This window comes from Lissotriton vulgaris, chromosome 2_1, assembly GCF_964263255.1.
Source record: "Lissotriton vulgaris chromosome 2_1, aLisVul1.2, whole genome shotgun sequence".
Classification (NCBI taxonomy): domain Eukaryota; kingdom Metazoa; phylum Chordata; class Amphibia; order Caudata; family Salamandridae; genus Lissotriton; species Lissotriton vulgaris.
In genome coordinates this window covers 1,974,164,429-1,974,179,863 of record NC_141687.1, presented here as the reverse complement: position 1 = coordinate 1,974,179,863, position 15,435 = coordinate 1,974,164,429, and the positions used below count along the sequence as shown (strand labels likewise).

Genomic DNA, 15,435 nt, shown 5'->3' with positions numbered 1-15,435 from the left:
AAAAGGAATGGGGCACCAATCTGTCTGCATGTCCTTACTTGTGAAAGGAAGGTTTGACATCTACCAAAAGGGGCATTGCAACCTGGTGGTCACACACTGGGTCTACTGAGATTCTTGTCCTCTGGCCAGTTGACTTTGGATTGAGGGCAGGTTGTTGCCCGGCCAGTTTCAGTTGTAACCATAGATTGGATAAAGGCAACTCCACCTGGCTAGAACGCAGGCTTCACTAAAGTTCTGCTGGTGACAATCTAACAGTGAATGCATTGCATTACCTCTCTGCCTGCTCTGTTATCCCCGCCCCTTCGTACAAGACAATTACAGCTTGCCCAGCTCTGTTTGACTATCAATAGGAGTCGGAAATGTCTGTGTATCCGCGTCTTTATACCTGCCTTTTAAACCCAGCCTGTTTACACTGATACGTTTAGTCAAATGTGTTTAGAAATACAGATAAACAAATTCCATATAATTTCACAAAAATTCGATTTGTCCCAAAGGCAACTTTTTTTATACTGAGATCCCCAGAAATTCCCTGACGAGGACCCTCTAACACTTCCATAAATTCTTCTTTAAGTTTCATTTTGTTGTGCTCTAAAATGTACCAGATGCAATAAATTTCTCAGAAAATGAAGTGGGGAAACCACAAATTCAATGTAAATTTATGTACAGTAGTGAACAGTGTTGCTGCCCACTGTGCATTAATGTGCATTGCTCAGAAATAGTTATCTCAAACATTCTTCGAGTTAGAATAATAATTATTTCAAAATTCAGTTTTAAAACTTCTCCACGTATAAATGATTACTGGAAAAAAAGAACCACGGTATGGAGCAATTGAGAAATGTCTCCCGAGGATCAACTATTGTGTTAGATATTGCCTCATGTAATATATACTGCTGGCCACTGGTTTCTGCCTTTGGCTTACTTAAATATACACACAATGACCCAGCACCAGCATACATGTATCTGATATATATTTCAGTATATTTGTATCATAAATTGCAATATGCAACACAATATAGTATAACACTGAATGGCTTCTCGAGGATAAACAAATTCAAAGACTTGATTGTAGGTTGATTCATTCTTTATTTTTCAAAATTAATGAATTTTGAAAAATAAAGAATGAATCAACCTACAATCCTCACCTAAACCAGTTTTTCTGTGAATACGAACTAAATCTTAAGTCTCTTATGCATCTAATCAAAGATTGCATTAAGAAAGCACAGTAATAACCCCAGGCACTTTCAAAAGGGCTACTCTTCCGAGGACTGCAAGTGTTACACGGGGGTGAGTCATCATGTGTGAATGAATGGCTACAGAAGGACTGCAGCCCCTTAGCAGGATAACGACATTTTGTCCCAGTACAACCACGGTCCTAACATTGCCATTTATTTCTCTGTGTCTGAGGAGGCGTCAATGGCTCAGTGAGATTGTTGTCCATGGTCACCTGACTCTGTATGTCTAATCTTCTTCCTCCATTTTGGTGCACCTATGATCAAAGCCAATTTTCCCGAAGTCCCTTGAAATTCAAAGCAATGTATTATAGAGTCTCCTTCTATTGAAGAAGTCATGCTTTGGAGCTTGAGTGCCAGAACTGTTTCAGGCTCTATGGGCTGATGTGCAGAGTAGGTTAGCGAAGGAATGAATTGTACTGGAGCCAGATCCGGAGCTACTTCCTACCGCCATAGCAGCGAGCCCCTGGAGAGATTGCGCCGCCCTGAAAAGCTATTATCTGGAAGAAGCTCTTTGAACTGGAACAATAAAGTGTATGTGCTCATGTGGCAAGCTGTAATGGCTTTTAAACCCTGTTTATTGTCCCAGTTAATGGATGCACTCGATAATGGAGTCTGTGGTTTATTTTTTGTAGCTTTCCATCTTCCCACCTCGGTGCGAGTGTGAGCGATGCGCAACAAGGACATCTCCTGGAAAGATGCAGCGGGCCCATCGGCGGAACCTGCTGCTCTCGTCGGTCTTACTTTTCACCTCAGTCCGGGCAGGTAACAATGATCCCCTAAACTAGCTTTCCTTTTCCTTCTCTTCCACCATCCCTGTTTGGACTTAGAATGGCTCCGAGTGTGTGTTTGTGGTTGTGTCTCTGTGTTGCCAACTCCACACAACCGTGGTCAGTCCTGAAATTCAACGCATCGCTAGTCTCATGTAGTACAATGTACTATTGCACAGACTCGAAATGCCAGCATAACGCATTTCATGGGCTTGCTAATGGCACACATTCAGTATATTGATTTCTTTAATATACTGTGGTATAAATGTGTTACATGCTTGCATGTGCCGTTGTGCGCACGCGTAGACGCTCGCGCACACACATGCACACATACACACAGCACTCAGAACGAGTAGTACAAATAATGTTGAGATCACCAGCCACACAAGACAGAAAATGGCACTACTGAGAGACATATACACATGCACAAACAGGCGTAAATGTGTCCAGATATTTGCATTTGTCAAACTAAACGACTTACATTAAAGTATTTCTGGGTGTGCCATCACACACCTTAGCAGGCATATTGTTTACCTATTATATTTCATATGAGACGGTATTAGTAGTTGTAATTATATGCAATTTGTGGTCCTGTGTGTTTTGTCCTCCATAGATATGTTGAAACTGCCCTGACAATGCTTTCAGAAAAGGGAATGCACTTTTCTGGGATCGATTTCTTTGGCATACTTGTCCCTTGGAATGATTAATTCTGAATTGGCATCGGGTGCATGCCCAGCTCCATATCAATGCATAAAATGATACTTCTAAAATAAGCTAAACGCTCCTGAAAAAACAAGCACAAAGTAATTGCTACTGTCATTTTCTGTTCAGTGATACTGGAATTAGATTAATGTATTCATCTCTGACTTTACTTGAAACAAATAGAATTCATGAGTGATTTGTTAATTTTATCTCATTTTACACAGCCATAAACACTACCATACAGGCTTGTATTTACTAATCCTATTCAAAGAAGCAATATTTAATATGAGCAACAACATCGTGGGTCTGTACCAGCCGGGTTATTGTTTTAATTCACAGATGTAGTCTTTATTCAAAGTTCTTTACAGTAATAAACATTTGCAATGCAATAGGTCTCGCATTTGCGAGAGTTTAAGTTATTGGCAATGTAAATGACAATGCTTTTTATAAATGGCAATGCCTTTTATTTATCTGTTTTGATAATTAACACCTAAATAAAAGGCATTGTCATTTACAATGCCAATAGCTCAAACTCTTGTAAATGCGAGACCTATTTCATTTCAAATAAGCGACTGCCATTGACCTGGAAAGGCTTGGAAAGTGAAAGCGCGCATGGCGCACTTAATGTTGCAGGAAAGCATGTTGTGCCTGCAGTAGGAGAAACTCATTAAAGAAAATAGCGCTTACAGACGAAATAAGACATACCCCGTGTAACAACCAAAGTAAAACGGCCAGTCCTCATTGGAGGTTACAAATGAAGACAAGGCGGAACTAAGGAGGGACTAACAAGCCTATTAGCGAATCAGAAGCAAGTATTTACGAAGGATAATGACACAAGCCAGTGACAAATATGGACAGAGAGTGGGCGGGGCTTCAAGTCTATACTCCAATCCAGCATGCCTTGCAGAGCAGCGCATACGCTGCCCAGGCTCGACCTAAGAAAGTGTGCAGAGTAAAGTACCATTCACGATACAACCTGAAATAGGAAGGCAGGGAAATGTCCATATTGACTTATCTCCAATACAGTGACTCTCCTGAGAAAGTGGTTCTTATTAGACAGATGAAATGCTGGTCATTTGTAGCCACAGACCTCAAAATGGGGCACTTATTAGGATAAATACTAACATGAATGGTTGGTTGATAAGTCAAACAGAAAAAACACCTTATTGTTTCATTGCTCTGTAGCTGACACATTACAGCCCAAACCAATTTTTGTTGACTCAATCATTCATTCATTCAGTAATCTTTATCTGGTTTAAAAAAACATAAAAGATACACGGTAAAAAAAGTTCATACATATTAATAAGCACAATTTGAAGCACAATTTAAATGTGGGTCATTCCCTGATTAAATCTTTAGACAATTGCAAAGTATTAAAATTCTACATTTATGTTAAAATGATAAAACTATCAGCCAATCAATGAATCAGATAAAGGTCAATAAAAATGCTAAGCTTAATGTTCAGTACAATTAAAACATAGGGAAATAGAAATGTTTTAGAGCTCTCTTCATAAATTCTGGTCAACCAATAAAGTGCAAATGTTGCAGTTGTGCATAAAGGTAATTTAGGCGGCACATAGTTTGTACAAAAAATTGCATATAAGTATCAGGGGCTTTCTACTTGAATATTAGGCAAGTACAAAGTGCAACTGCAAGAAAGTGCATATATATTTAAAACAACAGATATAAATAACATTTGCGATTTAAAAATGTCATGCCTTTTTTCCCCTCAATAAGTTGACGGAAAACAGGTATCAAATAACACTAAAAACAATTTTCTGTGAAGTATCAGTTTTTAGTATTCTTGTCTCATCAGATCAAGACCTAATTCCCAGGTTGCGACAAAGGCGTTTAATCCATTTTCGCCTTGGAACGGCATATGCTGGGCAGAAGAATAGTATATAGTAATTGTTTTCTTGTACATTGGGTGGACATAAAAGGCAGTGATCATCACCATTACTCCGACCCCATTTTACAGTATTGGATTTGACTTGCAGGACAACAGAGCAGCCTAATTCCCAGGTTGCGACAAAGGCGTTTAATCCATTTTCGCCTTGGAACGGCATATGCTGGGCAGAAGAATAGTATATAGTAATTGTTTTCTTGTACATTGGGTGGACATAAAAGGCAGTGATCATCACCATTACTCCGACCCCATTTTACAGTATTGGATTTGACTTGCAGGACAACAGAGCAGCATTTTCTATACAGTGATTTTGCCATCTGAGGTTGGATTGCATCCAGAAATTGCTCAAAGGATGGGAGAAATATGTGAAAAGGATCTGAGATGTCAATCTACCAATATCTGAATTGTGGGAGACACTGTTTTGCATATATGTCCAAAATGTTGTTTTCAGTATTTTTTTAGGGGGCTGTGTCAATAAACCAGGCGCTTCCCAGTAATGGTTCCACCCAAGTTTATAGAACCATGTACGCAGATGCTTGACCAACTGAAGGCTATGACATTGGTCAAACCTTAATATCTCTTCTAGCAGGGGCGGCTCTAGGCTCATGGCGGCCCTGGGCAGGGAGCGTAAGTAGGGGGCCCTGGAAGAGGGGGTCCGGGCGGGGCGGAGCGAGGAGGCCAGTGAAGAGGGGGGGGGTCAGGGTGTTTGGAAGTGGAACAGAGTCGGAGGTCGCCAAATCACTGCCAGGGGCCGCCACGCAAATATGAATCCATCCTCAGAGGATTATTCTATTAGGATATATATTAGTGTGGTGGCCCCTGGGGTTTGGTGGCCCTGTGCAGGTGCACAGCTTGCACATGCCTAAGGCCGCCCCTGCTTCTAGCCCTTATTTGTAGCTTGCAAGTTCTGCACTGGTCCACAATCGGACCCAAACCGACTGCGGTCTCAACATAGCCTGATGGTCAATGCGTTTTATATTCAAATCCATAACAATGGGGATAACTGGTATGTGTGCAGGAAGATGTAGCAGCCTCTTAAAAAACGTATTTTCTTCCACCGCAAACGTATTCCTGTAGGTGGCCCCCCAAAGTTCTGCTCCATTGAGGGTTTCTTATTGTGCCCTGTATTTATACACTTCTAGTGCAGGTGACACTGCCTTGGTTATACTATTCTGATGTTTTCTTAGTATAGGCGCTGAATTTTGGAGCAGAATGGTCTTGCTTTTTTGCAGATGCGGGTACCAAGTCAATTTGGTGATAAGTGTGATACCTAGGTAGCTAAAATGCGACACATATTCCTACTTCTGATTTTGAACAGTAATGTTCGTCTTGAATCATTTGTGCGGTTCGACTGCCATATATTATGTTGTGCTAGATTTTATTTCAAGGCCCTTTAAATCACAATATTCACTAAATGAGTCTAATAGATTTTGGAGTCTCTATGGGGTGTGAGATATTAGTTGTTTTGGGACATCATTTACATATCATCTATATCTAATCTATAAACGCTATATACAAGTGGCCTTTCTTTAAAATCGTGTATTTCCACCCCATGCAAAGAAGTCTAAATGCCTGATCAATTGTACTGGTTCTTGCTCTAAACCCAGCATGATACTGTGATAAAATATTGTTTCCCTCTGCCCAATCATTTAATTTTGATAAAATCTGCTTAGCATAGATCTTTTGTAGGGTATCAATTAGACTAATTGGCCGGTAATTTGCAGGGTCTTGTCAGTCTTAGTTTTTTAAAATTATAATGAATTCTGCCCCTTTCAAAGATTCTGGTACTGGGGCCCCTGCCACAATAGCATTACAGAGAAGATAAATATATGGGCACCAGACAGCTTTATCATGCCTCAACAGGTCGCCTGGTATTTTATCAGGAACTGGGGCTTTCCCGGGCTTGACTACGTCAATAGCTGCCAGGGTTTCCTCTATACTAAAATATGGTATGTGAGTTTGTTCCATATTGATAATTGCTACGGAGTTTATTGCATCTATTTGTTATTTTTTGGTTTAATGATAGTCTCTGGGTATAATTTTGAAAAATGGTTGACCCAAGTGCCTGAGTCCAAAAAGAGATCAATACTGTTTCTCCCTATTTTATTACCCTTGGCTATCAATCTCCAAAAACCAGCATGATCCTTGATTTTGGCTGCAATTATCAGTTCCGTCCAGACACTATCATCCCAATCTCTCTTTGTTTGCGTTAGTAATCTTTTATACTTGGCCCTTATGTCTCTTAATGCTATGACATCATTATATTATAAGCGGATGTATGACGTTACAACGCATACCATTACAACTACCTACCATTACAACGCGACCATTACAACGCATACCATTACAACGCATAGCGCTTAGAGGTGCTGGATAGTGGTAAGTATAATTTACTATTCTAACTCCAGTCCCCGTGGACCCTAGGGAAGGTGTTGGATAGTAAATTATACTTATTCCCTATCCTAGAGCGCCCCCCAGCGCAATGCGTTGTAATGGTATGCGTTGTAAAAGTCGCGTTGTAATGGTAGTGCGGAGTAAAAGATGCGTTGTAACGGGTGTATACCATTATAAGCTCACGCTTTGCGACACTCCCTGTTATACCACTGATTAGCTGAAGTGTATGTAGCAGCATTCCCCACCCCATTCTCTCTAGGGATCTTGCTCAGAATCAATTTTAGTTTTTCTATCATTTTGTGATGGATCTGCACTATGAGAATCTATGAAGTAGGCAGTTCAATATAGGGGGAGATGACATCTGAAAAGGTGTTATAGATCCTTGTTATAACCTCATCTTACCCACTATTGATGGCAATTTCAGTGCTCTGTAAACTTTGTCTAACAGATATATAACAGGAGATTCCTTACTGAATGAACTTGGGCTATTGTAAACTTTTACTGTATAAATTTCGGTTTTGTCGAGTGTTGTTATCTTTATCCCCATTATATCTTGTGAGGGGAATTCCAGCTGAGTTATATCTACACTTAGGGTTATTTTTACCCAGAGAACAAAGCCACCTGACGGTCTACCTCTTACCGAGGGGGTGGCGCTAACAATAAATGTTTTGTACCGAGCTTATAAGGGGTTTCTAATGCCCAAGTTTTCCTGTAGCCGGCAGATTTCACTGTGATTAATGTATTCCTGCTATTCGCCATCTTTGAGTTTACCTTTCAGCCCTGTTATGTTCCATGATGTCAAACGCAATTCTGATTGCTGAATTGGTACACTTCTTGAATATTAATTATCTGGTACATATTTAGCTCCTATCTCTCCCCTATCTACTTGGTTAGCGTGATACTTAGCTGTGGGGTCGGACAGAATTGGCTATCCGTTTGGAGGTAAAGGGCCCCATGCTTTGGTCAAGTATTGAGGGCAGAATTGGCTGTCAATCAACTGCCTCCAATTTATTATCCAAAGGATCAGAATTTGGCTGTGATCTAGGGTTAGAAGATTCTTGATGGTTCCTATCTATAATATCACGGGGATTGTATAGGCTAAATCTCACCGGGCTGCTGGAGAGGGGACCAGTTCTCATATCAAGGGCTACTAATCCATCAGCTATATTTTTTGTTTTTAATGTTAGGAGTATGGTATCAAGGACTGAATTTTTAGTAGTTAAGCGTTCCACCTTAAGTAAATCAGAATGTATTATAGATCTACAGTCGCACTTGTATCTAATCCAGTGTATTACTTTATTTTTCAGGAACTTCACCTTCCTACCTGTATGAAGAAAGACTAAGGGGCCGATTATGATTGCGGATAATCAGCATCTTCCGGGCCGGCGGAAGCCACCGCCGGCCCAGAGGATGCGGATTAACCGTTGCGGACTGAAAAAATACCCCCGCCAGATTAGGATGGCTGGGGGATCTTTTTTTCCGTCCGCCGCTTTTCCGCCGGGGTCGCCTTCCGACTGCGGCGGAAAAGCTCTAACATGGCTGGCGGTGTCTGTCAGACACCGCCAGCCATATTAGGATGTCAGCGGTCCTATGCCTTTCCACAGCGGCATTTCCGCTGTGGAAAGGCATACGGACTTTTCTTTGGGGGCCCGTTGCGGGCCCACAGGTGTGAAGGGGGGTGGGGGTGCACATGGGCAGTACCTATGGTACCCCCCTGCCTTTGCGTGCACGAAGCGACAGGCACCACGCGGTGCCTGCCGCTTTGTGCATGCAAAGAAAAACATGCACTTTTAACCTTGCGGCAGGTGCTGCTTAAAGCAGCATCCGCCGCAATGTTAAAGGTAGGGGATGTGACCGCCAGGGTGGCGGTCACATCCTAATTGGGATGGAGGGAACGCCGTAGCCCCTGCGGACGGTCCCTCCATCTCGGGGGTGGCAGGCGGACGGATGCAAGTCCGTCCGCCATCCTAATCGGCCCCTAAGTTTAGGGATGTTTGTCAGAGCCACTTTCCAGCTCATTTGTTAGGGGGTACCAGTTTCCCTATAGGTGTTAAAAATCTGAATGGCTAGTGGATTGGTGTCTCATATACTGTGTAGCATATTGGTCCTGCTCCCATGCTATATTTTCCATACCCACTCTACGCCAACTGGTGTGACCCCCCTATTTGTACTGGGTTGTATATTTTTATGGGTGCTATTCCTCTGCACTCCCCCTGTCTGCTCATTCCCAATCTCAGATCTAGATCTTCCCTGACTACAGATCATTCTGTATTCCCAGTCATGCCTATTCTCTGAATTTGTACATAGTGGGTCAGATCTTGACCCGTTGGGTTGTCAGCTGTTTGGTCCTCCAATTTTTTATCTCCTTTCACTAGGGCTTGTGTTCCCGGGTTGTTTTTTTTACTGGAGCTTGGGGGTCAATTTGGCTCCTGTCGCGGCATGCACAGTGTTTGTTTAAAGCAGGTTCCCTAACTGACCCATTGTTTAGTTAGTTTACCTATTATTACCTTTAGGTTAGCGACCTTTTTTGTTAGTATGTCTAATTTCTGGACAAGGTTGACTATCAATTGTAAGCTTTCACTAGTTTGTAAACTACTGGCCTGTATTACTAGCGTTTTTAATGGCTCATGGGTTTCACTATCTGTCCCTTGCATATTATCATGTTGTTGTTGTGCCGGCATATTTGAATTGGATGACTGCGTGGATTTCTCCATGCTGTCAGTATCTGGCCCTTTTTCTGGCCCTGTTATAATCGGTGTAAGTGTCTCTCTGGCTCTCTCAGCTCTATTTAGCATAGCTGGTGCACAACACTTCAGCTCCATATGAACATCATGGACATTTTGACAATTAAGAGTATGTTGGGAAGGAATAATATCCGGGTTCCTTCGCGGGGTCTCAATTGTTACCATTGTCAAATCCTTTGTTGTAAGGCTCTATATTTGATAGCTTAGAAGAAGTTTAATATAGAAAGCTGTGATTTTTGCTTTACTCTTACTAATTGATTTACATTTAGTATTTAACATTGACTCCACCTCTTCAATCAGATTATCTATTTCCTCAATAGAGCAATTTTCGGCTGCGCTCTTTCTTATTTTTGAGGATTTACCCTTAGCCTGTCCATCACGGGCTTACGTTTGCACATTCTGTAAGCAAAATTTACGTGTTTTAAGGCTAGGGGCAGCGTCCTTTCCCAAAAGTACACCCACACCAGGTACCCTTATGGATCCCTTTTCCTTGTTACTGATACTAAACTGATACAGAACTCCACTGAGTAAGAAATGAACAATTAACAAGGCACCGAGAGAAATGAGAAAGGTTCGATCCAATAGTCCATGGTACACAGATCATCCACAATTCACCCCTCAAACATAAAGGTCCATTAGGATGGCAGATGGACTTCAGTCCGCCTGTGAGAAGGTGGCCTAATATATGTTGCTCACTAGTTCTAGTGATCACCTTGTATCAGTCCAAACATCCCTTATGGTGATTGGTTGTAAAGTCAACCTTATAGACCAGCTATCCTAATGGTAGCATGGACAAAGCAGTCTTAGGCTAAACTCTTTTGGCATGTGAAGCCAGCTGTTTTACCACATATAACCCCTTGAATACCAAGTGAAAGGACACCACACAGGTTGTTATGAAAATAAACAATATATTTATTAACTAACATACACCTCTGAACTCTTTATGAGATCAGAGGGCTAAGCACATGACAATCTCTTAGGAAAAATAAGTTTAAGTTGCACAAATTACAATGGTGCCCTAGGGGCACGACAAACCATATACTAAGTAAGTGGAATGTGAAAGTCGATAGAAGGAAGGGAGCTGTCCAGAGGTGGTAGGATCGCTGGGACCACGCTACACTAGCTTTAGGTAAGTAATTGGAGGCCCACGGAACTCGTGTGCAGAGTGTGAACTCCCACGCGAGATGCGTAACAACGTCTATGGACAGTACAGTTCAAGTAAAAGGTGAGTACGGACAATCCTGACTAGTTAGGACTAAAACGACAATGGAACTGGACACGAGGAGAGTCAAGCTACCCTTGAGCACCAAAATGCGGGCGCATAGGTGCGAAGTTGTGTCGGGTTCCGTCGTTGAAGTCTATGGATCCTGGAAAAAAAGATGCTGCAGGCGACCAGGAGGAAGATGTCCGGTGTGATCCAAGGGTGGATCAGAGATGTTGAAGACCTGAAAGCAGAGGGGACAATGTTCACAGTCACTAGCCAGTGACTGGAGTGGAACCAGTAGTGGAACCAGATGTCGTTGTCGCGATCAGGTGAAGAGTGGACGCTTGACTCTGCAGCCACGTGGACCAGGAGGTGTCTTCGACAACCAGGATGGAGGCACGAGCTGTTCCACGCAGGCTCTTGCTGTCGGCGGTGTCGGATCCGGATTTGGAGTCAACAGGCCTTGGCAAAGGCAACCCACGCGGTGAGTGGAAACGGCGTCTGGTGCGGACCAGGAGGGTCCGGGGTGCTCCTCTTTTGGAAGGGAGCAGGGGCCAGTCTGGAGCAACCAGACCAGCAGTGAAGATTTCAAGGTTCGTCTTCTAGGAGGCCACTAGCCAGCCGGCAAGTGACCAGACAATGCGTCGAGCAGCAGGCAAGCAGAAGGGCCCCACGCAGATCTCGTGGAGGCTGGAGGGCTGATCTTCGGTGCAGGAGCTGCTCGGGCTGGAGCTTCTCAATCCCCAAAGCACTTCATCGAGGTTACCTCAGAAGTCGTGCTGGAAGCGAAGTGCAGTTTCTTTCAAGATGGGTGGTCCCACGTATCTCGTCGCACTCACGGATCTCAGCTGTGCTGCAGATGTAGGTAGAGGTCGGAGAAGTCTGGGAATCCGGGTCTCGTTGGGCTCTGAAGTCTGGATCCTTGAGGGAAGACGACAAAGTGAAGCCGCTGGATGCTTGATGGTTCCTGGGTGCAGGGTGGACACTCCTTGCCCACAAGGGAGATTCTTCAGTCTTCTGTGGAGCAGAACGTCGAAGTCCAGAGTATCTTCTTGTAAAGTTGTTCAGGATAATCTAATCTGGAATGGGACCAGCTCCTACCTTTATCCGGCTAAAGGGGGCTGTACTACGACTAGGTCCCTCCTCTGGGTGGGACCAGGAAGGGGGGTGGTTACACCCCCTATCCTTTGTTGGTCTTGCACCAGAGCTGGGGCTGGAGAGCCCCAGGAACTGGTTTAGACCGGTGTATGCACAGGGACACCTTGTGTGCCCCAGGCATGCCTCATTCCTTTCAGCCCTGTCCTACCCAATACACAAAATCCTGACTGGGGTGGTGCTAGCACCTCCCAAGGCAGGAAACCCTTTGTCCAAGCCTCCCTCGCTGGAAGGACTCCCAGCAGCAGGAGGTCAGACTTGTGTCTGTGGTGGCTGCATCCATTTTGTGATGCTGAGGCTCGAGTTAACTTTAACCGGGGTTCACAGTTACATACATGTCGTGTCCCTCTAGAAGGGTGGAATGCTACCCCCGTCGCCAGAATTGGCGAGGGGGTAGTATTCCAATTCGTATGACACCTTGCTCGACATGTTTTGATAGTGTTATACCAAAGTTAGCAATAACCCCGAGGATTATAATGCACTTAAGAGTATATGGTATAGCGTTATCATGGAAACAGCTGAAGGACTTGGTTCCGAAAGCTGCAGACAGGCTCAGCTCATGCTAGAGCACCATCTCATATAATTCCAAGCACTCTGCCTTCAGGATTGATAAGGCCTGCCATAGGAGTGACTGACAGGAGGATATGTGTCCATTTTAGGGTTAGATATAGGGATACTATATCTAAAGCAAAGGGTGATTACACCACCTTGCCCCAGCTGATTGATCAGCCAGTTGTGTCAGATTTGGATGGCCAGCCAGGGGTGGCATAATACATGCTGCAGCCCCTGGTAGGCCCTGAGTGCACCTATGCCCTGGGTACCTAAGGTACACTGTACAGGGACTGATAAGGTGACTCAGTATCCAATTAGATATGCAACTAAGGTACATGGATGTCAATTTAGAGAGAGACAGCTAGGCTGTGGGTCTGATTAGCAGGCCCACAGCCAGGGAAAGTCGTAAACCAGTTGAAGCAAAAAGCAAAAATCGGGGGTGACCATAGGATTGCAGACCCCACTCTCCTACACCGCCCACCACCCTAGCAGTGCTGGGACGGCCGTCAGTGGTGCGGCGGTCCCGCACCGCCAATTAGGAAGCAACCGCCACCCGGTCGCATCCAGCATATTCAACATTGTGGCGGGTGGTGCTGTGAGCATCACCCGCCACAATGTTGAAAATGCATGGTGTGCATTGGCATGCACAACGTGACCGGCACCGTGAGGTGCCTGCCACCTTGTGTATGCCAATGTAGGGGGGTACCATGGGTACCCCCCAAGTGGAGCCCCCCACCCTCCCATCCCTCCGGGGGCCCACAACAGCTCCCCAAAGTGATTTCTGCATGCCTTTCCATGGCAGAGTCTCCGTCATGGAAAGGCATAACACCACCCACATCATAATATGGATGGCGGTGGCCTTTTCCGCCCGGTAGGCAATCGTGACGATTGCCTACTGGCGGAAAAGTGGCTGACGGTCTTTCCGTCCGCTGCGGTACCCCCCGCCATGCTAATGTGGCGGGGGTAAAAGGCCGTCTGGCGTGGTGTTTTGGAGGGCAGATCGCCACCGCCGGTCGGGCGGTGGCGACCTGCCTGCCATGCTAGTTGGTCCCATAGTGTCTAGATGACAAGTTTTTTTGTCTTGTATGAACCACTCCTCTAAATTATAAATGTTTGGAATGAAATGTACTCCCAATTTTTTTTTGTAACGGGAAAGAGCTCAATAGTCTTTCTTATAGTGTTACTGTTGCCAATGAGGCTGTTAAAAGGTTTAAATGTCTTACCGAAGGAGAAGGATTGTAGAGCACCAACACCAAAGTGGGTGGCCCTGCCCCGCCTCTTCCTGACACTGATGGGCGCAGACGGGCTCACCCTTGGCCAGGCACTTCCGCACGCGTCCCAACTGCGGGCTCTGCGCTGCGGGCTTGGACGCTGCCTTTATGCACCTCTGGGCACAGGATGAATGCAGAGACGGCCACAAAGGCTGCTAGGGCTTGTGGTCCTGACCTGGCCGATTGGCGGCTGCCCCCTCCTCCGCTCTTGAAAACGGGCTCCCGCGCTGCGAGGCCCGGCCACTTCCATTATGCGCCTCCAGGTGCAGGTTGAATGCGGCAATGGCCTCAAAGGCTGCTGGGGCTTGTGGTCCTGGCCTCGCCTGTTGGCTGCTGCTTTCTCCTCTGCTCTTGAAAACAGGCTCCAGTGCTGCGGGGCCCGGCCACTGTTTTATGCGCCTTCGGGCACAGGAATTAATGCGGTGACAGGGCAGAGGCTGCTGGGGCTTGTGGTCCTAGCCTGGCTGGTTGGCTGCTGCCCCCTCCTCCGCTCTTGAAAACGGGCTCCCGCGCTGCGGGGCCTGGCCCCTGCCTTTATGCACCTCTGTGCGCAGGATGAATGTGGCGACGGCCAGAAACGCTGTCTGGGCTTGTGATTCTGGCCTGGCCGGTTGGCTGCTGCCCCCTCCTCCGCTCTTGAAAACGGGCAACAAAGTGGATGAAGGAGTAACATTCTTCTTAACTGGTGTGAGTGGCAACATTTCTTAAGAGGGGAAGTTTTTAAAAATAGTATGGAAAGTTTTAAAAAACTTACATTTCAGCATTGTTTTCATTTTCTTATTCAGAAAAATATTTTTAATCAGTTTATTGCGTTTGTTTTTTTCAGCATTTATCCAAAATGTAAAACCGCTATTTGAGAATGGGATTAACCTACTGCAAACAGTCATAGTGGGTTTGATTATTCTTTCTGCCCGTTTATTTAGTTTTATATAAAGACTGTTTATTTCAAGGTAGGTTGCTTGCTATTGGAAATTGTAATCCAGCTTCAAACTTTAATACAAATTGCTGTCTTTAACATCTGCATTTTAACAGTAACTCCGTGCAAAAATTTGTCCTTAAGGCGTATTTCAGGAGATAGGGAGGACAACTGCACCAGATGTGGGATGGAGGGGGCGGGATTCCTACACCTGGCCTGGGAATGCCCCTTGTTGGGTAGCTTCTGGAGGAGGGTGGTGGTTCGTATCCGGGCCGAAACCGGCCTTCGGATTGATCTGAGCCCACTTCACTGCCTATTAGCCCTGGTCCCTAAACCTAGAAAGAGGAACCTTTCCTACAAACTTTTGCAATTAATGTTGGTGCTGGCGAGGCATAGGGTAGCGGTCACCTGGATGGGACGAAGAGCTCCTGAGTTGTCAGCGTGGCGTAGAGATGTAAGGGAGTGGTCACTGGCTGAGGAGACGCATATGCAGAGGTCCCCGAGGGATGTGAAGTTGCAGGACGATCTCCATGCATGGAGAGTTATGTGTGCCTCGGAGTTGTCTCACAGCGATTCGGATGGCATGAGTGCT

At 45.0% G+C, this 15,435-nt stretch overlaps 1 protein-coding gene across 1 annotated transcript in view; it reads left to right on the top strand.

The window, feature by feature from the left end:
* Nucleotides 1–15,435, top strand: part of LOC147733588 (protein shisa-like-1a) — a 167,571-nt gene that overhangs the window by 81,686 nt on the left and 70,450 nt on the right. The window contains exon 2 of the mRNA XM_086958991.1: nucleotides 1,865–1,994. Coding sequence (XP_086815117.1) covers nucleotides 1,928–1,994 — 67 coding nt within the window. The 5' untranslated portion in view covers nucleotides 1,865–1,927. The remainder of the gene's footprint in view (nucleotides 1–1,864; nucleotides 1,995–15,435) is intronic.